Source organism: Cebidichthys violaceus, unplaced genomic scaffold, assembly GCF_023349555.1.
Source record: "Cebidichthys violaceus isolate CVI_PGR_0920_01 unplaced genomic scaffold, fCebVio1.0.p SCAF_10, whole genome shotgun sequence".
NCBI lineage: Eukaryota > Metazoa > Chordata > Actinopteri > Perciformes > Stichaeidae > Cebidichthys > Cebidichthys violaceus.
In genome coordinates this window covers 13314060-13336736 of record NW_027176263.1, presented here as the reverse complement: position 1 = coordinate 13336736, position 22677 = coordinate 13314060, and the positions used below count along the sequence as shown (strand labels likewise).

At 43.2% G+C, this 22677-nt stretch overlaps 1 protein-coding gene across 3 annotated transcripts in view; it reads left to right on the top strand.

The window, feature by feature from the left end:
* The window catches only part of LOC137884718 (kinase non-catalytic C-lobe domain-containing protein 1), a 36330-nt gene that overhangs the window by 2383 nt on the left and 11270 nt on the right, over positions 1-22677 (top strand). For all 3 annotated transcript variants that reach the window (XR_011104758.1, XM_068726685.1, XM_068726699.1), the window contains exons 2-21: positions 2344-2542; positions 5218-5276; positions 6898-7044; positions 8335-8452; positions 8568-8707; positions 9474-10094; positions 10988-11102; positions 11233-11304; positions 11447-11508; positions 11607-11765; positions 12983-13060; positions 13250-13334; positions 13652-13847; positions 14813-15513; positions 15672-15810; positions 17277-17527; positions 18760-19118; positions 20038-20131; positions 20227-20321; positions 20424-20608. Coding sequence is in view for 2 of the 3 variants with exons in the window: in XM_068726685.1 (XP_068582786.1) it covers positions 2344-2542; positions 5218-5276; positions 6898-7044; positions 8335-8452; positions 8568-8707; positions 9474-10094; positions 10988-11102; positions 11233-11304; positions 11447-11508; positions 11607-11765; positions 12983-13060; positions 13250-13334; positions 13652-13847; positions 14813-15513; positions 15672-15810; positions 17277-17527; positions 18760-19118; positions 20038-20131; positions 20227-20321; positions 20424-20608 (3875 nt within the window). In the remaining variant the exon portion in view is untranslated. The remainder of the gene's footprint in view (positions 1-2343; positions 2543-5217; positions 5277-6897; positions 7045-8334; positions 8453-8567; positions 8708-9473; positions 10095-10987; positions 11103-11232; positions 11305-11446; positions 11509-11606; positions 11766-12982; positions 13061-13249; positions 13335-13651; positions 13848-14812; positions 15514-15671; positions 15811-17276; positions 17528-18759; positions 19119-20037; positions 20132-20226; positions 20322-20423; positions 20609-22677) is intronic.

The following is a 22677-nucleotide window of genomic DNA, read 5'->3' as shown; positions in this document are numbered from 1 at the left end:
TTTATAATATGACGTTTTAGTCGACAAATGTTGTTTTGAAAATGGGTTCAAGTTTCAGCTTCACTTCTTCAAAACAGACCGTAGTTGTTAAGACTTTTTAAATGGGTTTCCTACCGTCCTAGCTTTCCTAGCCCTTTGTCTCCTATTGAAAATCAATCTGCTAACATTTTAAACTTGATTGATATATGTATTACAGTGAACAGCATGTCAGTTTTAATTTAGTAAAAAAGGAAAGAAATAAAGTAAGAAAGCTGTGCTTTCTGCAGCACATTACCAGTGTGCGGGATGTTACGATTTATTTTGTGAGACGATAGAAATGTGTTAACCTGCAGAGACGTTGACATGCAGTTCACACAGAACAAGCTGTGTCTTTAATATCTCTGCTGAGGAATCTCAAACTACCGGCCCGCAATCTCAAAACACACCAGCTATCCATCTGACGGTGTTTTAGCCTCTGGGGACAACGACCAATATTTCAGGGATTCCTCTTTCTTCTGTATGTTCCGTGTGAATGTGAATTCAACAGAATTGTTAGCAATTGATTAGCAACTTGAGAGAAACATAATTGCTTTTTGTAGGCTATGTGTTTTACATCCAGATGACATTTTGGCCAATCTCTATAAACAGTTATCTACATATGACTGCAGACAAATACATAACAAAAGCTAATGAAGAGCTAAATTGTTGTCAGATGACAGCCAATGGTTGCCGAGGTCCTCCACCTCCCTTGCTCTCCACACAGACTGTTTACCTGCATAGGTAAACATGAGTTTATGGTCTCAGTCATCTTCAATACAGCATGATGTTTATTTAGTAAATGATGGTCTGATTTAGAGTCAAATAGACCATAAAGCAGGGTATGCTTTGGGGCGTGGCTACCTTAGTGATTGACAGGTCGCTATGAAATGCCTGAAAACGTCTTAGTCAGTGTTCAGGTTGTACATGGCTCCAGATGGCGACGGCCAAAATGCTGACCTTGAGGATTCAAAACGGCAGTCCACAAACCAGTGGGTGTCATGGTAAAATATAATAAAATAAATAAAAATTAGCTTTGCAAATGTTTTATGACGGAGGAAATGCATGGAGCACATTTGTTAGACCTCAGGGATACGCACACTGCTTTTGTGACGAGTAATACTGAATGTAAATACAACTTTTGTTTGTTTATAAGAAGTCTCCACAGGGCATCTTTAATTCACAGGATTAGCCCAATACAGACATTCCCATTTGGCTTGCTTATCTCCCTATTTGTATCTATGCAAGACGGCACTCCGTATAAGCCGGCACGCTGCTGCTGCTACTGATAACATTGCGTTATAACTGCAGTACCCATATCCGCCCCAGCATCTACATGTAGGGTCTAGTTTCTCCGGGCTTTAGGTTGGACTCCGTTATCTGTCTCCAACGCCCCTCTGTGCTGCAGTGAGTGATGAGGCCATAGCTTTAACGGCAAATTTTAACTCTGCACACGCTGTATTTACATTTTAATGAATCCGTTGTCTGATGGTGCGTTTGAGGCGCTCATGGAGTGGAGGAAAACGGGAACCGCTTGCCCTCTCTTCTCTGTTGCTGGGCATTAAAAAGTATGAAATGCTCCGCAGAGAAACCTCGCCACATTAAAAGCCCTTCTAAAGTATTACAATATTTAAGGGGGTGGCCAGACTTGACTTGGAAGTTTGTAGTTTTTATGGCTATGCCCTAATTAGGTGGTGCCGTCTGTCTCCTTCTGTCCTCTATTTTGTTAAGACAACAGCAATTGGTCGACCTAGCTAAATAGCTACAAGCTAATAGAAAAGAAATGCTCATTAACATTTGCCCTCACATAAGGATTGACCCAGAAGGCAACTTCTGCTTCTGAAAAATGAAGTCAATGCGGAAGTGCCTTAAACCTGCATTCTTTCTAATGTCCATCAGGGGGCGACTCCTCTGTTTGCAAAAAGTCTGGTTGTATAGAAGTCTATGAGAAAATGACTCTACTTCTCAGTTGTTTTATTACCTCATTAAACATTGTAAACATGAGTTTATGGTCTCAATCTCTAGTTTTAAGTCTTCAATATAGCATGATGTTCATTTTGTAAATGATGGTCCATTTAGAGCAGGGTATGCTTTAGGAAGTGGCTAACTTGTGATTGACAGGTCTCTGCCACGGCATCACGTTTACTGGTTGTAAAAAACCAAGATGGTGACGGCCGAAATTCCAAACTCAATGCTTCAAAACTGCCGTCCACAAACCAATGGGCAACGTCCCGGCTACTACATCCACTTCTTGTATACAGTCTATGATTGAACCACGTGCTTGTGTGAGCTTACCTGGACATTCTTGTGTGTGTATTTCGTCCCCAGGAGAACGTGTCTCTGGCAGACATCCTGTCCCTGCGAGACAGCTGTCTGTCTGAGGAGGAGGTGTGGGCGGTGTGTGCAGAGTGCGTCCTGGCGCTGCAGAGCATCCGACCCTCCCACCTCTTCCACACCCTGTGCATCACACCAGACACGCTGGCCTTCAACGCCCACGGGAATGTGTGCTTCATGGAGCAGCTCAGCGGTGAGTCTTCAGCACGGACACGCTGTATTTTATGTGTTTGTGCAACAATTAAACCACTTTCCGGACATTGTATACCCCTTGATTTTGCACCTTTTTTTTGCGTGATATTTAGCTTTAGATATATGTCTTCTGTCATGTTACTGATCAAGCTGACTGGTAAGACATCACCAGTTACCCTTTTTTTTTAATTATTCATATTTTTATGGCAGGGATATCTCCTCATGCTGGAACATTTAGAAACCAGAAGACAGAACAGATTAGATCAGAACTGCATTGCAGAGTTTTAATGCGAAGTTGGCCGTAACTGCAGCTTCAGCTCTGTTTAGCCCAGAGAGGAGGCCTCTTTTTCTTTTTTTTTTCTTTTTTCCAGTGATCTGATGGCCTGATCTGTATCACTTTCAAGGAGCAAATTCCTGCTTGAAAATACATCAGTGTCTCACTGGATCTCTGGGGGCTTTGCTGAGGTCCGCTCTGATTTGCGCAGACAACGTCGTTCTCCTTCACAGTGCTGTGAGGCCCCGCGACATCCAATGAATTATTATCCCTCACCTCCTCTCCTCTCCTCTCTGTTTCTCCTTCCTTTCTCCACGTTTCCTCTCATTCGCTCTGTCTCATCACCAACACCAGTACTGTGGCACACGCTTATTCGATGCCCCGATGGCAAATAATAATTGATGAGCATTGATCAAATCCACAGTGTCAGAGTTGCCAGGGCGATCGTTGTTGTGGTAACGGCTTGGTTAGCCTATCAGCAGTCAACCTGCGCTCACACACACTTCCCTTTAAAATGTTGCATCCACACAAATCTCCATTAGTGTTAGAGACACTTTGAAAAGGTACTTCGGGGACTCTGTCGGCTAAAACCCTTCGCAGCTTCATTTGTGTTCATGCTTTATCAGATCGGGCTGTGAGTCATCCTGTGAATAGAAACCACATGCAGTGCCCACGTTACACGGTGCATCTCTATATCATTAATCATAAACACTACGTTCTCCGCCTTCCGTGCCCAGCACAGTTTTCCACCATTCATTTTGTTTTATTGAGTTCTTTGTGCATCAGTCGTGACATTTCAAGCCAACGCGCGTGGTGTTCATACACAAACGGGCACAATAGAGTGACCTTGAGGGACTGTGGTGATGAATCTCAGTGAGTGGGGCCGTTGCCACAACGACTCATCAATAGGGTTCATTTCAGCTAATTAAAACTACAGTCATAGCAGCAAGGTAACAAAATGTCCTCCGATGAGTTTCGCACAATGATGACCGAGAAAAACTGCGGAAGTTTAGCATCGCGAGCAGCTCCACTTTTTTTGATACAATCAGCCCATTAGGGAAAGTGTGTTGAATCAGTAATACTGCTCAGCTCATGCTACCTGTTGTGCTAGTAGGCAAACATGACTCACAGAGCTCTCTCCATCACCCCGGAGGCAACTGAGTCACTGATAACGGCTGAGTCACTGATAATGGCTGTCTTTTTTCGCTTATTCACTGCTCATTTCACCGTGTCACTGTTCTTCCTCCCTACTCAAGTATCTTGTCCTCCTTTTCTACTCTTGTCTGTCCTTTTCTCCTTCTTGTTTGTTTGAACTGTTGACCTTTGGAGAGGAGAGGAGATGTAAAGAGCATGGACGGAGGAGAGGTTATGGATAAGGAGGGGAAAGGAAAGGAAAGGAAAGGAAAGGGAAAAAAAATCAAAAGTTGGGAAGAAAGGAAAGAGGTGAGGAAAGGAAAGAGAATGGAATAGAAAGTAAGAGAAAGGGAAGGACAACGGAAAGAAAATGAATGGAAGGAAGGTGCCAAGGTGGTGGCGAGAGGAAAGGAAATGTAGGGACAGGTAGTGAAAGGAAACAAAAAAGAGAAGAGGAAAAGAGACAAGGGGAATGAAAGGGAAGAGGAGATAGGCAGGAAAGGAAATGGACGAAATGAAAAGGCAAAGGAAGGGAGGAAGTTTTAGATGAGGGGAGAAGAAAGGAAATGAAAAGGAAAGAAGAATAGGAGGTGAGAGAGCATGAAGGGAAAGAAAGGGAAGGAGAGAGGAAATAAAACAAGCAAGTAAGGAAAAGAGGAGAGTAGAGGGAAGAAGGGAAGAAAAAAGACGAGGAGAAGAATTGTAAGGATTGGAGAGGAAAGAAATAGACAAAGAGATGAGAAGTAAGGGCTACGGAGGAGAGGAGAAAAGGAGATCGGCCTCACAACACCTGGGAGGGGACATCATAACTCCAGCAGACAAACCCAGATCTGTCATGACCCACTTTACTCCCCTTCCTCCTCTCCTCCTCTCTCCTCCTATAAGACCAGCCGACGGGGTGCATGTTCGTGGTGGTGTTTTCAGGCGTCTGTGTGTCCTTCCTGTGGCCGGTCTGAGCGGAGGAGAAGGAGGAGGCCGCTCCGTCTTCTGATCGGCGGATCTTGTTCGTCAGGGATTATCTCTGACACGTGAATTAGGCAAATGAGGGGGAAACGACGGCACCAGCTCACTGGACTGTTGTGGTTCGCCGCATCCCTCTGATTTGCATCTCATTGCGGTGGAGGCTTAGCGAGACGGGTCACGGTACAGAACCGACATGGCTACGCATCAAACGGCCAGCCCGCCGCTCGTTCCCTTTCGATGACATGCTGCATGCTTGTCTGACGTCTTTAATGGCGCTGTTAATTGCCATGTTTTGATCCTTGCAGATGATCCAGAAGGCTCCTTTGTGCCTCCTGAATTCGACCACACGGGCAGCACGTTCGAGGTGAGAGAGGCCGGATCTGCTCATAGATTTGAACCTGGTCACAGTTGCACACAGTCACCCCTGAGACGGTATGCACCACGCAGTCACAGGCACCTTGGCGATGTTTGCTGAGAGAGAAAATCCCCCACATAAGCCAGCGAACCTCTGTCTGGTAATGTGGAATAAAGTGGAGGCAGCACTCAATCATGCACGGTGGTATCGCCACTTAAAACAGTACTTCTTCCACCTCTGATTTTGGATCAGGTCTAATTACTCTCTCTCTTTTTCTCTTTCTTTAATTAATGCTTGTCAGGTTTGTAAAGTTTTTTTTTTTCAGGGATGAATACAAAATAATTGACCTACTGTAGTTGTGCACACACAACTTTTCAACCTCAGCAAATGTGCTGAACTGCTTCAAGTGCTACATCTAGAGGTTATAAGATATATATATATATATATATATATATATATATATATATATATATATTTATATATGTTATGTTATTTTATGGGCCAAGAAGCAGTCTGAACGGATGAGTTTTCAGTTCAACGTATCTGAACATACCAACGTTAGGCCACAATACAATAATAAGACCTCAGCTGAAACAAACAGAATTATTCTTCGTGGTCACTCATTTGTATCTTGTGAGAGACTAGAAGGACCTTGTTGTAACTTTTGTGAGCGAGGTACTGAAACCTGAATTCCTCTAGTGGATCTGTGTATTGACATACATCATGAGGTGGAATATACCGGCAGCTCCGTGTAAGAGTGTGCCTGTGTAGTACAATGCATATGAATCCTATTTTAGTGATCTCTCAGGGACAACCTGAGGGAATATATCTTGAAATTTGGCACAAACATTCACATCCAAAACACATGTCTCAAGAAATGTTATGATAATTATGACAATTTCACACAAATGTCTATAAAATGATGAAGGGTTGACATTTTGGACAGACATGGTATGTATGCTGGATGAAAGGAGCAGTCTTGAAATGCAGCATCAGTAAGCGGTGTCACCGTTCTCACCGTAACATGAATAAATTCACAGCTGACTTATGTAACAACATTTTAAAAATAAATCGTGCATTCTAATTTTGCCATCTGTCGAAACACAGAAAAATGTCTCCTCTTCTTTCACACGTTTTTCTCAAATGTGTTTTTCTGAAGGGAGATATTACTCCCTTCAACGAAAGCAACGATGTAAGCAAAACAGGAGCTCAGGCCTTCGGCTGAGTATTTGCTCTTCTATTTTTGGTGACTGGGATCCGCCTTGCACATGTGTTTACCACATAAGTACGGGTGCAGTCCGCTTCAATTGTTGGGAGTGACGGCTTCGTCCGAGACGTAAACTCAGAAGCACCTGGTTGAAATCCGCTGCCGCCTTAGAGCTGACCATAATATCCACCGTCAGTGTAGCAAAGCAAAACAAACGCTCTGTCACGAGTATGAACAAACACATGACCATTCCTGCCCAACATGGCAACAACATCCTGTATTCTCTCAGCCGTTTCTATAGTCATTCACAGACCGATCTCTGTATTTACTGTAAGATCACAGCTGCAGCTGCTTCCTGATGATGATGATTATGATGATGATGATGATGATGGTGTTTTCTCCTTCTTTTATACCCGGCTGCAGGGCCATGTTTACTCTCTGGGTTCTACGCTCTCTGCCGCACTGAACTTTGTCATCGAGCCAGAGCTGGAGGCCGAGCTGGGGGAAGAAATCCAGAAGCTGCTGGAACAGATGCAGGAGGAGAAGCCCGAGGACAGGCCTCTCCTGCAGGTACCGGCACCCTGATGACTGTTGTTAAACTGCCAAAATGATTCATAGAAAGGTGTGAAAAGGGTTGGATAGTCAGAGATCTCACTCCAGCAGTCATGTTGTCATGGTATCCAGTTAAAACAGTTGCAAGTGTGTATTTAAGCTTTAAATTATATTAATGTCAAGTGGGATTTTTTACATTTAGTGGAACACAAAAACAACAGATCTCCACTAGGTGTCTCCCTCTCCCCTCCCAAACAAAGAACTGTTGAATCACAGTCAGTTGTCCCTCTTGGCCTTGGACAGACAGACACACAGACAGACAGACACACAGACAAGACAGACACACAAGACAGAACGCATGAACTCCCCAAATGCTTACGTCTGGCAAATATAATGAATTTATTTACGTTTACAGTCCGATTCAGGACCCAAAGAGATTAATGGTAATGTTCTTACACAACAAGACCATCGAATATATCACAGTACAGCACGGCAAGTATCACACGTGTGTTTACTGTAATTATGGCTGCAGCATTGATTTAAGTCTATTTTTATTGTATGACTATTAGATGAACTAATTTGCACTGCATATGTTGAGTCAGAGCTCTTGAGCAGCATCAAGTGTCAGTGAGAAATGAACAGATTTCTATTTCTATAGATTAACACCTTTGTCATCAACAAAGTGCAGCTCAATGTGCCTCACAAAATGCAAAAGCAAAGAGCACTAGAATGTTACGTGACTTGAAATGATGTGACTTAAAAGGAAATTATGATTGTGGCTCATAACGTCTGACATAATTTACCTCTGCAGAACGGTGCATTTTGGAAGCGTGTTACAAGTTTGTGTGCATAGATGTGTGTTGGAGAATACGTGACAGCTCTTGCACACTGTTTACACTTGTGATAGATTTGTTGAATAGCTATTCAACAAATCTGTGTAATGAAATACAAACCTGGATATGCGGTATATTCATACGCACACGCAGAATCAGCAAAAGACACCTCATACAAGTTTAAGGGGTTGAATTCTGAATGAAGTCTTCATGCAATATGCAGAAAAAATAAATAAAATTGCATGCATATCGAGGAAATATTATCCTGTAACAAATGCAAAAACGGTGAAATAATGCACTGTAACCCACACAATATCTATAGAAAATAATAACTCAAAATGGCAATAAATAGGTGAATAATCCAGTGGACATCCACAATACAATACAATTATTTTCTTGAAGCAAGACCAATTTGTCTGCATGTGGAACATAATAATTTCTATAGTCCAAACCGACATGTGTAATACTCCCACAGGACGTCCTCTGTCTGGCTGAAGCAAGGCTGTCTCATACCTCCCCTCCAGCTGTGTGCCGGAAACTGTCTTCTGTTGGACGACGGGTGCTCTCCATCGAATCAGTATCAACCTTTCAAGGTCCTTTTTTTAATTTTTGATTTTCAATTTTTTTGTCATCTCAACCTACGCGTCGCCGTTTGGCCTCCGCTGTGATTTACCCCGGTGCTAATTGCCGTCTTTGTATCATCCACAGATGGACAAGAAGGCTCCTGGGAGGCAAGATGGCAGCATTCCAAACCCAGATGTCTGCTTAAAAGACTGAGCTCGGATGATAATGCCAAAGACCTGTGTGCTGGCAGTTCTGTTAAAGCAAATGGTCTGTCCAGGCAGCAGGTATGTTACAGTCGCTGGCTTTAGGGAAACTGCTGCTGTCAAAGAAGACATCATTTAAGTATGCCAGCAGCAGAGAGAATTTGTCAAGAGCGCACACCTGTTTGTGATATTTCATTTTCTCTGAAAAATTGTAAAATAAATTTAAAAAGCACTACAACATCTGCCATTCGAAGCCATCCGGGCCACTAGACGTTTGGAATCTTTTGGAATCCCACGATTCGCTTTCCGATTCTTAGTTTCACGAATCGATTCGGGATCGATACTCGATTCAAAAGTTGATTCTCAGATTGCTCTATTTTCAGGCTCTTACTTCACTGTAATGCAATGTGAAACATAACTGGCAGTCAAGCTAACCGGTCACGTTTGACTGGGTATTCGTAAAAGTGCTGCAGTGTGAGCTGGTCGACTTGGTCTCGTTTGTTAGCGCTGGAGTGCGATGCTCCACTACTCCACTAACGGTATCTAGTCTTCGGGTCATGGGGTACAAAGTATCCACAAAATACTTCACTTTATTGAAGTATTTTGTGAAGCATCTGCAAAGTTAATTAGTAAGATGAACTACGAGATAACTGTGTGTGTGCTGCACTATGATCTTGTGGTGCTCCGCTTCTTTTTCTTCCCTCAAGTTAACTTTATTAACAGTGTTTTAATAAAGCCCCAAGTATATGCAAATTGACTACAGTTCCTATGTCTCTGCTTTTCTTTGCAGTATAATCAGGATTATCAGCCCAAACAAATGACTTTATTATACCAACTCAATCTGCAGGTGTGCGGCGGCTGGGATTCCTCTCTCTGGGCGGAGGACATGGACAGCGGTGAAGGAGACGGCATGATCTTGGCCGACGACTTGGACTGCAGGTCCCACAACAGCTCCCCAGTGAGGAGGAGAGCCCAGCAGAGGCCGAACAGGGTGAGGGGGGCTCTGAACCGCTCCTGCTCCGTCCCAGACTCCAACAACCCTCCTTGTCTGTCCCCGCCGACCCACGGAGATATCAGCATACCTGTGTCCGACCTCACGGAGATAGGAGCGGACGAGGACTTGGGCTGCACTTCTGTGTGGAGTAACAGGCTTCAAAGACTCGACCGGGGCCGGTCCTGTGAGTCTTACCCACACAGCAGCACTGAGGATTGTGGGAACCAAATGTCACGAGGAAACCAGGACGCTGCAGAGACGTTGTGCAGCGGGGAAGCACAGATCCAAGGGGGCCATGAGTGCGAATCTAAGGATGGCACAATGGATTCAGCATCTTCCTGCGCTTCCTGTCAGGAGCTGGAAATGGAACAGGACCCGTCTGAGGACCAGGGCTCATTGAACCACATCCTCTATATTTCCAATAACTACATGACCAAAAGCATGCTGTGCCTCAACGAAGAATCTCAGGATGAGGTTAGACAGCGATTGTTTCTCGCAGTCATGTTTGGTGCGGTTAAGGAGGCCCACTAAAGAGTAGGGTGTAAAAAGGAGTAGCTAAAAACATGAACAGGTTGTTGTTGTGGGCGTGTTGGTCCAATCTTTTTTAACATGGTGTCTCCTCTAAAGTGTCGCTATGAGAAGTAGCTTGAGGAGAAGCTAAATTAGCGTACCGCCCGCCCTCAGGTAAACACTGTTAGCTCTGTCAGCACTGTTGCCTTGTTAGCGCCCTTAGCTGCTAGCCACTGGCTCAGCTGTCGCCATGTTTAGAGCTGTGTGGAGGCAGTCCCTCGATCATAGATATGCTCTGAATTTGGAAGTTGGCACCTTTTAACATGATGTTTTGTCTACTATTTCTACTTTTATTTGTCTACCTATTTCCAAAGTCAGGAATGAACTTTAACTTTTCAAACACAACACCTTTTTTTTGCTAATTAGCTAAGATTAGCCCAACACGCCGTCTTAGAGCAAAAATAGGTTTGCCATGAGACATTACGCTGAGGTCTGCTTAGCTCTTCTAAATTTACAAAAATTGTGATCTATATAGTAATGAATTATGTATGTGTATGTATGTATGTATATATATATATGTACAGTATGTGTGTAACACAAAGTATTATGTAACAATTTCAAAGGAAAGTGTTCAGTCTCATAGAGTCAGAGTAATCATGTGGGTAAACCACAGTAACAGACCAAAACAATCTTCAAAAGGGGATGTAGGTTGGAACCCTCAAAAATAGATTTTAAGGAAGTCGAGTTTGGGATTACTGCAGTTTCAGTTACTTAGGTCTACCTGAGGATCAGCTGAAGCTCCTAAGTGTAACATATTCCTCTTTTAAACTCAGACTTGTTCTTTGTTTTCTCTCCAGTGGATCTCTCTGAGAGAGTTACTGACTCGGTGTGGACGGAGGCTGACGGTCAATGAGCTCTGGGCTCTGTGTTACACCTGCCTGTCCTCACTGCAGACCTACATCGACTTTCCAGGTGATTTAAACCACTTTGTTCGTTAAACCTTGGGCTGGCCAAAGGAGAATTATGTAAATGATATGTGGCGTGGCTTGAATTTTGTGGCCCGCAATTGTACTGTGCAGCTGATTTCTCTCTGTATTATTAGCCTATCTATGCCTGGACACACTGCATGTGGGCTGCGAGGGAGAAGTGCTTTTCCTGAAACCTAAAAACATGGGTATGTTCATGTTGTTCCATCTTTATTTTTGTATTTAGCCGTTTACATGGAAAATAGATCTTGTAAGAAAATGCACTCTTGACCCAACATCAATTATAGCATTGATGTAACATCAGTTACTGACGCTCTGTGTTCTCTGCAGGATCCCGAGATGCATTTTATCTTGCTCCAGAATATCAAGAGCATGGAATTGTGACTGAGAAGGTTTGTGTGCCTCAATTTATCTTTAAAACTAACTGTCACCAATCATGTGCCTTGCTTTTAGGTTTTACCCTCCTCTATTCTTCTGTGTCTTGGCTCAGGTTTGTGTCTATGGGGTCGCTGCTATTCTCTGGGCTGCAGCCAAGTTCAGTTTATCGCCTCATCAAAAACTGGCGATGCCTCGCAAACTGAAGAGACTGCTGCTGGAGATGGCAAAGAGGACGCCCATTGAGAGACCTACCATCGTCATGGCTAAAAAAGTATTATTTTTATTTTCACCTTTTCTTATTAAAACAAGAAAAAGCATTTTTAAGCATGGTGGCTCTGTGATTATGGTTTCTATTGTGATGGTTTTTTTATGCATTCCGGCCCTTTATTTACATTAATAGTGTCTTAATCATTGACAAATATTTGATACATATTGAGTAGAAACAGAATACTTGACACTGACATTTACTGCCTGGAACAGTTATTGAATGTATTCATGTTAACAGTGGTACTCAAGTACTGTACTTAAGTAGGCTACAATGTTGAACTTGTACTTGGAGTATTTTTATTTTATGTTACTTTATTAGTTTAAGTTCTGGCTGCGATGAATATTTCTGCCTTGTTTATTCGTGGTTTTAGTACAAAACATGCAAAAACCTGGTTGAGAACAAACAGGCTGACAGTTTGAACAGAAGCATCTCCTCCCAGTTGTGCCTCATACTCAGACAGTGTTTGAGGTAGAGGTGGGTGGAACCGCTGACATTTGTAGAGGGAAGCTGAAGCAGAGGGATATTGACTCTCTGGAAATACTCCACTTACCACAGTTACATTTTACAGTTCTCCTATGTATAGCACCGCTTGTCTGAGTCAGATTTACTATTACTAGTTGATGCCCATTACAGGACTTCATACATAGATGTCAGCACGTTGACATGCTCACACTGTACATGCTAGCATGGCTATAGACCCTTACTTAGTCTTGTGTTAACTGTGCGGAGAACGTCATGTTTATTCATCATTTCCTGTGATTGGGCTTTAGCACCCAGTAAAAGTACATTTTAGAATAAACTGATTTGGATTCTTAATCATTTTTACTTTTCTTTTCATTTTGTATCGATTTATTTTCTGCTTTTACATTGGGTTGATTGAGTAATGCTGCCTTATTTTTATTTTGCCCTTCTGCCTTTTATGTCTCGCCGTGAAGAGCACTTTGAACTGCATTTCATTGAAGGAACAGTTATCTCTAAATAAAGCCTGATTGACTTCAGAGAGGAGCACCTTTCTAAATGGACGCATTCTGTTTGAAAGAAACTCACGAGTGATTTAAATATAGAGAACCCAATTTGTAAAAGTGCTCTGCCATTTTGTCAACAAAGGACTCCTTAAAAAAACAACTAATTTATCTTTTATTTATATGCTGTCAGTAATTGTGTGAAAGTGAGCGGAAGTGTCCCGTACTGATATCACATGTGTTTTCCTGCGGTTCCAGAGCTGTCGTGACTACTTATCATGTCGAGGGACAAATGCTGAGACTGTGTGGAACAACCTCATCAGCAGAGTTCATCCGGTAAACGTCCCTTTGTTTTTCTCCACAGATGAATTTACACCCTTTGTGTTTATTTATTGTATTCAAATCTCAACGCCAGGGTCAGTTCGTTTCTTTTTGATCATCCTCTTGATGACCGTCCCGTTTATTTCTCATGGAAAAATAGGATCTCTCTTCATTGTAACGAAACCAAGTCTTATTTTCTTTCAGCCAGCCTCAAAATCCAGCGATGCAGATGACTTGAGTGCAACTGACACTCAACAAAGCTCATGTGAAGAGTCTGCACGAAACAGCGGTAGGACATCTTTACTTTGGTATGGATGACCCTCATGCAATGTAGTTTACCATGAAATGTGCAGTATATCATACACTAAATGTGCCAAACATTAGGAAGACTCTTTGAATCTTACTGTCAAGAAGCACCGCCAATTAGTTTCTGTCTTTAAAAACGTAGAAGAGAAAAGAAGATGCAGGAAATGAGTGAGCATGGGTTCAACTGGAATCATGCCAAACCAGCAGCTCTTTACTAATAATTTCCACATTCTGTGTAATTCTCACTGCATGAGACAATATCACTGATATTGTATCTGGCGTTGTTGTAACTGTGTGTAGGCTTTGTGCCCATGGCCACTGAGAGCCGACTGGCTCCTGTGCCTGGCCCTGTTCCCCACAGCTATCCAGTCAGCAAGGAACTCCAACTCCCAGAGGCCTTCACTTCCACCGCCACTCACTTCACCCCCATCATCCTGACAAATGAGGGGGACTCGGAGGAGGAGGAGAGCCAGGACCTTGGAGCTGCCACTGAAGGGTAGGATGTTCAAGAAAATTATATATATTATCGCTATTAAAATTAGTTTTTATATTAGTGATGTATCTGTTTTAAAAAGCAATTTTCTAGTTAAAATGAATTTAATAAAATTCAGTGCAATAGTTTGACATTTTGGCTATATGCTTTTGCTTTCTTGTTGAGAGGTAAACAAGAAGACTGTTAGCTTAGCTTAGCACAAAGACTGGAAACAGGAGGAAACAGCTAGCCTGGCTCTGTACAAAGGTTTTTAAAAAAAACATTAATGTAAAAGAGACAACTTGTGTCTTTTCAAGGACATATTTGCTGGACTATATCTGAGCCATCTGACTTCCTGCTGCCTCCACACGCTCATGAATAGCATGATTTATTATACGACTCCTGTAAAATTTCCAATATTTTTGGACTGAATGTATTATATTCTGATTATACAAAGACCCCTTTTGTGCTGCTTGTAATGCTCAATAATGCTTTATTGATGTATAGCTGCTCCGTATGTACAGTAATTATTGTCTTGGGGGGGAAAAGTCTTTTTGGGTCAGTGTGTGTCACGTGATCCTGCAATACCAAGATTTGCCACTACGCAAAACTCGGTCCTTGGAGCTTCAGCTCTGTGCTGTGACGTCCTTAAGCCTTTGCTATTTCCTGACAATCTCACAGTGACGACATGACTCCAGCAAGCCACTGTGTCGAGAAATAATCGACAGCACATTATCCCCCATAATTGTTGGCGTCTTCATGCTAAGCTAAGCTATTTGGCTACTGACTAACTTCTGAGAGTGGTATCAGTCTCCTCATAAACCTCAGCAAAAAAAGGGAATATATATATATATAATATATATATATAAAAAAAAAATTTTTGTAAAAAGAAGAAATTAAACTTAAAAAGAGCAGTAACGCTTACACCTTCAAAAAGTACTGCACTGCTTTAAAAGGATCAAGCTTATTAGGGATTGTTCATTTTACAGGACAAAAAGCAGTGAACACATGGAGGAAAGGGGCCTTGATATCCCTCCACACGTTCACTCTGACTACCCATGTCCTGCACAGACCGAACCTGATCTACATACACAGGAGTTGCCTGTTCATCAGACGGTCATAACTACAACTTCCGGCGACAAGTTACGGGTCAACTCTCCTTCCACTCTCCCCGACATTTCCTGTCTTGAAGTCTCTCTTCCTCCGCCGTTATCCGCTGACCTCGGTGGCCGTGGTGTTTTCAACAATTACCTTTTCCGTCAGGATCCCACAACGGGACGTCTTTCCTTAGTGCCTGTGCAGGTCAGGGCTCCCGAGTCGCTCCTCGGGTTGGATATAAATCTCTCCCTCGTGCCGCAGCCTTTGCAGGGACTAATCACAGGTCCAGAGAGCGCTGACGGCCCATTCATCAACTGTCTGAATGCGCCCGTGGGACCCGGACCCCGGGAGTGTGGCCCACCATCATCCTATTTCAATGGCAGTTCCATCATTTCTGACAGCCCCCTGGAAAGCGGTGTGCCCAGAGCTTGCCATGGACAAACAAATTCAGTTACACAAGGTGAAAACCAGCCTCCTTCAGAGTCCATCTCCCCGAAAGTCCACCCTGCCCTGCGGGAGGTGATCGAGCTGCTCAGCGGAGAGTTTTCACTTGATGGGCATTTGGACAATGGACATGAGGACATAGCCATGGGTATGTATCTTTAAATGCACTTTAAAAGTCTGCACAATCCTTCGCTCGAGCCATTCTTTAATGAAAGGACAAAACAATGACCCACTTCATCATCCTTGCCTTTAGTTTATGAGGACGTATTCATTTAGAAGATCCGCTTTTTTCTCTTTTTTTCCGAGGCGAGTGCATCTTCTCTCTGAAGGACTTCCAGTACCACACGTTTGCCAGTGTTGTGAAGGAGAGGTTCAGCGATCTGTACTGGGAAGACGACCTGCTGGGTGTGCTGCACTGCCTGGTTAACTACAGCCCGTCCGCACCGTGAGTAGGACTTCAGACACTTATTTGACATTTAGGCATTTTAAAGACTACACCGTTACTCCTTGAATCGTAAAAACAGATTGAATGCTGACAGTTAGCCCTGATTCACATATTGTAGCACCTGATAATTAGTTGGTTTTTTTCAGGCATAAATCACTGCCCATAGAGAGGCAAATAAGAATGAATTATCAAGGCTACCTGTACCTGATTTTACCAATGAGGTATTTTCAGCGCCGGTGCACTGTAATTAACATATGTCACTCTATATTTTCAAGCGTCAATATTAACCAGCACTGTGGCCGTTCAGTTTTGCACAGACTGATTAAGTTCTGCTGTAGTTCCAGTATCATCACTCGACCTATTACAACATGTGAAAAGTTCCATTCAGTTTAATGACTCAATCATCCACAGTGCAGTTTAGATTCTGGAATATATATATATTGTATTATCATATTTAATTTTTTACTATTATTTATTTTTGTCATTAACCAGTTTTTTAATCTTTAAAATTAAGGGCTGTTCTTCAGGTGGTGGGCTGGCTAATGAATCCAATCAGCACAGTTATCTTTGGTGTCAGAATAATCACCCTACTTTAAAAAAGGATATCTTGTTAACAATAAATTAGCATTTGGCTTCCATCCAAACAGTGAAATGCCCAAATGTGTCTGCTTGTGGTCAGATTTATTTATTTTTTAAATGTATTCCTATGTAGCTTCTGAAGAATAGAGTGATCTAGCCCTAGCTCACCGTGACCTGTCCTCCTCCTCCTCCTCTGCACACCCATACACTGCATTCAAATTAGTGTTTATACAATAAGCACTTCATACATGAACTTAAGCCAGCAGCTTAAACGGTCCCTATGGTAACTGATATGAAGTGTGTTGGTTAGTCCTGGGGAGGATGTGGATGTGTGTCAGTTCACACAGACGTCTTTTCATCCAGCCGTCGCCCGGGCTCTTACGCTCGGGGCAATATGCGGAGTGACCCTTTAATCAGCCGCGGTCAGGAGACATCACAGCCTCGCATAGAAATAGATGTTCTCGCTCGCAGGGCTCTGCCGTGGACGGTTATTCTTTCCAGCGCTGAGGGGACAGAGGGAGGACTGTAGCCTCTCTTGTCGAGAGACGGAGAGGACGGCGTCCTGTCCCGGTGCAATTACATTTCGTTGATCGATTGGTGCTGTTGTTGCAAAGTGCGTGTGATCCACGAGATGTTTGAAAGGAGTCTTTGGTTGGCCTTCCTGTGTGGTGGTTGTTGCGATGTGTTCTGTTGTCTTTTCACATTAAATCAGGAACCGCTGCTGGCACGCCATCTTCCAGATTGACCTGTGAACTTTTTTAATCACACACTCTATTGCATGTGATTGCCATGGTTCTTTACATAAGTGCTAATCGTGGCTTTCTTTGAACTCGCTGTGTGTGTGTGTGTGTGTGTGTGTGTGTGTGTGTGTTGTCTCTCTCCTGCAGCGGCTCTAATGAGCAGCCTCCATCAAAGGCTGTGAAAAGGGCAGCCCTCACTCCACCCTTGGCAGCCACCGCCTGGGGAGGGGAGAGAGAGGTCTGCCTGCACGGTCATCTCGACCTGAACGGGAACGTTCACGCGTCCAGTCCTGCTGCTGTGGGTTGTTGGCTCGAAGGAACCGACGCCCTGCCCCGTCATGGAGGAGAGGGAGATTTTGATTTAAGATCAGAGGAGAGGCACCGCTGCATCTATCAAGGTATGGATATAGACTTAAATACTCAATATATATGTTGTTGTTTTAAGTCTATTTAAGTGTGTGTAATAATGAATTTCAAATGACATCTGTTGGGATCTGTTCCAGTTTCAAGTTTATGAAATACACAGATTAGTTCATCTAGCAGGGAATAGTAGTCCACTCAATACAAAATATGAGATCTATGTGGAAAAACTTGAGTTTAACACTTAAAGATTACTTTATTTATATTCTTTGTAAAACAGGCAGGTTTTTATCTGCACTGCAGTATTCTATACAAAAAGACCCCACAAGTAAAAATCCTCCACTGATGTTTTCACAGAAGTAAAACTGTTTGTATTATTAGTAAGATGTACTTAAATTAAAAGTGTTTAAAGTGCATAAAAATTGTGTGAGTGTTCTACTGTTCTTTATCTGTAAAATGTTTGGTAACTAAAGCTGTCAGATAGTAAACAACTACAATATTGTCCTCTGAATTGTAGTGGAGTATTTGCATTTCATTCTCCTTTGTCAAGTCCCTCAAATTACAGATTACGGTTAGCATACTTGATTACTGCTGTATTGAGTGACTTTTTACTAAGAAAGTGTCTCTTCGTGAAGCAAACTACCTAAATAGATTCATTAAAGGATTTCTGAGAGTTTGCATGTGATAAGTAGATTGAAAACTGGTTTCAGATTTGAATAAATACAATTGAACCCCAGACCATCTGTGATGTTTTGTTACATTCCACTTAATTTTGGCTGCAGACTGAATGAGAGCTGTGACTGGGCTGTTGGATGCTGTTCTTAAGATTGAAGCGCATTCATGAGAGTCCAAGGCAGGCTAGCTAACTCTTCAGATTCCTTTTTCCTCTTCGGGGACTCATTCGTGGCCAGCAACATTCAGCAAACACACCCTCACATCTGCTTTTGTTGGGCTATTGAACTGCTAGACATGTGGTCTTGATCACAATCGGGCTCTTACACGATACTCCAGATAAAGAGATGGTGATAGTTCAACATTTAAACAGGCGGCGCTTTGTGCACCCATGACAGGGTTAGCAGCAAATACCCCCAGCACCACCTCTGGATCTGTGACATGTTTTTTTTTTCTTAACACATCCAGTTTATTTGTTGTTGTTTTTTTTAATATGCATGTGATTCAGTCTCTTTCTCTTCCATCCTCCCTCCCTACCTCCCTCTCTCTCTCTCTCTCTCTCTCTCTCTCTCTCCACTGGCCTTGTTTACGGGTCGAGGCATGAGCACCGACAGTTCGGAAGCGGTGGCCATGGAGGGAGGAGAGCACGAATCAGCGGGGGGCAGCGATGAAAGCCCCTCTGAAGCGGAGTTCCTGTCGGGGAGAGAGGAAGGGCTGACGGGGGCCCGCGATGAGCAGATGAGCCCCGACTGCTCGGAGGACATGGAGGACAGCGACTCTCTGGTGTCGGAGCGACTCGTCTCGCCCGGATCCAGAGCGGAGGGGCCGGGCCTCAGCTTGGGCCCGGCCTGGGCCTTGGCCTTCTTTGGGGAAGAGTGCTTTGGACCTGAGGTGATCCAGTACGCAGTGACTCTGGGGCAGCACATGGGAGCGCCGTGTCTGGATGTGAAATCACAGGTGGGTAGACCTGTGGAGCTCACTGCCAGTGAGTCATGTCTGACCTTAACCCTGTGTGTTTGAACAAACAGCCGCCTGCATTATTTATTCATCAGATTCTATTACATCAACACAGTGAAATGCATATCATTAAGTGTGTTTTAAAATGTAAAGCATGATGCAGTAATAGGTGAGAGAGTTGTTTATATTAATGCAAGTTTATATTAATGCAAAAGCTGATATTCTATCAAGGAGTGGATGCTTTTTAAAAAGGACAGACAAAACAGGTTGTCAACAGCAACAAAAAAGAGAAAGTTTTTGGTATATTCCCATCAAGTTATCCTCTGAACTGCAGATTGAAAATGCTACGCTGCGATTCAGTGTTTTCATTTCCGTGCATTTTGTCCGTCATGTTTCATCCTAGTGCTAACTCACTTCACTCGCCAGTCTCCTTCAGCCCTTTCACATGGTCGGCTTTTATGAATAAGTGCAGGAATTATGTTCCTATCTGTAATGAAGTGGGGCATGGTCAAGGCTTCGGGGTAAATGGGACTGGAACACGTGGGGGACCTAAAGATAATTGGCATATTGTTCTCTCCATACTGGATCTGAATATGAATGTGTTGAACTTAGCCCTTGGCAAAGGCGCTTGCCGTAGTATATTAATGTTGAATAAGAATATTAATGTTGTGCACACTTTGATGGCAGCGCTTCAGAGGGTTTGTGTAACGGATAATAACACAGCATTAAGAATCATGCTGCTGCGACTTTTCACTCATTTCACTTCAAAAGAGCTGTTGCCACGGTCAAGAGAGAAGGAAAAAAAAAAGGGAAAGTAGAAATGCTGCGCTGGAAACAGCTGAAAGGCTTTTTCCAGTGAAAGGCTTGTGGTGTTATTTTAAGGCTTTTTTTTGTGTGATTTCTACGTGATTTTCTGCAGGAACTGCAGCAGCAGCTGGTGATCGAAACAAGGAATCTGAAGAAGACGAGAAATTTCTTCCAGAAGCTGATTCAACAAGAGAGGAAAAACAAAGGTTGGGTACCCATTTCATGACACTGCTAGCATTAGGATAAATGGCCCGCGTGGCTTCCAGTGTGATCTCTAAAACAGTGTATGTGTCACCCAAAGGTGACAACAAACTGATGCTGTCCAAACTCAAGTCCCAGCTTGAGGAGCTCCGATCCAAGGTGGTCTTCTTAGATTGTGTGAAGAAATACCTTGAGGTACTTACAAAGTACTACCGTTCCCAACACTGCTCTTTCTCATTCACTTCAACAACAACTTGGTTCTCCTATCCTTTGATATAATTTCTTGCATTTCTGCAGATTCTGAGTGTGGACCAGTGGGGTTTGGAGGTTTCATTACTGCCTGCTTTGGCTGTCTGTGGACCTGGATCTTTGGACTTCCAGTCCTCTGAGGACTCGTCTGTCCTGAGCTTTGGTACCAGCAAAGGGAAGAGCATTCTGCAAGCTGGGTCTGCTCTGGGCCTCATGGCTTACCTCTATGCCAGGTATCATTGATGAATTCAATTCAATTCAATTCTGTATCGCCCAAAATCACAAATTTGCCTCAGAGGGCTTTACGATCTGTACACATGCGACATCCTCTGTCCCGGGACCCTCACATCGGTACAGAAAAAACTCCTTAAACTACTAAAAGACTACCAAAGAAATCCTTTAACGGGGATTAAAAAAAGGAATAAAGCTTAGGGAGAGCAACAGAGGAGGGATGTCTCTCCCAGGATGGATAGAAGGACAGCAGATGTCATGTGTACAGAATGAACAACATAACAGAGTTACAACACATTCAATGCATATGATATAATGACTCATATAATGAGAGTAGTAAGCAGATTAATGATGGAAAAATGATGACTCCTAACAATAACAGCAGCAGTGGATATAATAGAATAATAATGATAAGAAAGGCTGTAATGGTATCGGTAATAGTAATGTGACTAATGATAATAATAATAATGATAGTAGCGGTGGGTATCATCAGGGCCATGGCAGGAGGCACGACCACGGTCCAGGTGGAACCGCGATTTATGGAAACCTGTGAGGCTTCCACGATGATGATGATGATGATGATGATGATGATGATGAGGGTTTTAATTTGAAATGTGCCAGCCGTTGCTTTTCTCTAGCTGCCATTAGGGTCTCTCAAAGCGTTTTTCCATGTTCCATTTTCTATCTTCCCTACTGCTTTTGATTTGTCCAACAAAGGGATTTCACAAAGACTTGGGTCAGACAAATGCCGAATTAACAACAACAAACTGAAGAAGATCTTTGACGTTAGGGTTCGTTGTCACGACTTTGCTCTGGAGACAAAAGGGAGGGAGACGCAGGCTGAAGGCGACTAATAAGTCATTTATTTAAATAAAGACGACGGTAATAAACCCAAAAGCAACGAGAAAAAAGCTGGGACGTGATTATCGGTGAAATCGGTGGCGTAGGTGTGTGTCTGCATGAGTGTTGAGTGAGTGTGGCGTGAGAAAAAGATGTTGCACGAATGGAAACAAAGCAGTAACGCACGGAGGCGATGAAAGACTCACGGCCAGAAAGGCCGAGCTTTATAAGCAGCAGAGCGCCGGGACCAGGTGCCTCCGACCGGGGCGATCGACACCCTCCAGGTACCAAAGTTCTGTTTCCTGGGGTGAGCCAGTGACCTTCTCCAGCGGTCCAACATTCCTTGCACCAGACTCCCATCCCAGCATCTTAGAAGCAGTTTAAGAGGTTAGGAAGAGGCGAACCAAGGAGAGGAACACTTATCACTGGGGAGCCCTGGACAACACGTCCGGCACCACGATGTCGGTCCCCTTTACATAAGGAATATCTAGACGGTAAGACTGCAGAAAAGAGTGACCACCTGATTGGCCTCTGGTTACAACACTGCAACGAGTTCAGGAAGGTCAGTGAGTTGTGGTCAGTGCAAACAACCACAGGTGTACCACTGCCACCAACACACACATCAAAATGTTTTAAGGCCAGGATTAGCACAAGCGCTTCTGTTTCAATAACCAAATCATTTCATTGACAGGAGTTCAATTTCTGTGGGAAGAAACTAACAGGCTCGTCTATCCCCAGACTTTATACAAAGTTTCTACAAAAACAAACGAGGCCTACAAAACGCATCAACACTTTTTTTGTTGTTGTTGTGGGAACTGGATGCTGCTCTATGGCCTGAAGTATAGCAAAATAGAGAATGTCGGCATAATTATTCTTTAATATATAAATATGTGCACCTGAGTGTAGTAAAATACTCAAAGCTGAGCATTTACTGTGGTTAATATACCGCTTCTAATGAGCTTAGCAATACATATACAGCGAATAGGTTGTCTTAAATGAACTATATTATTCCTCCAATAATATTTAGGTTTTCATTTTCCTCTTCCAGTAATACTCTCTCTGTTCGGACTAGTCGTGTAGGTGGATGCATACACTTTGTTCCAACCCTAAAGCTGATTCGTAAACAATGACAATATCGCTGCTGCTCCCGAACATCTGGTTTGTGTCTGTTGTCATGGGAAACCGCATCAACAGGGACACATTCCATCATTTTTGTAGCCACCAACTGCTT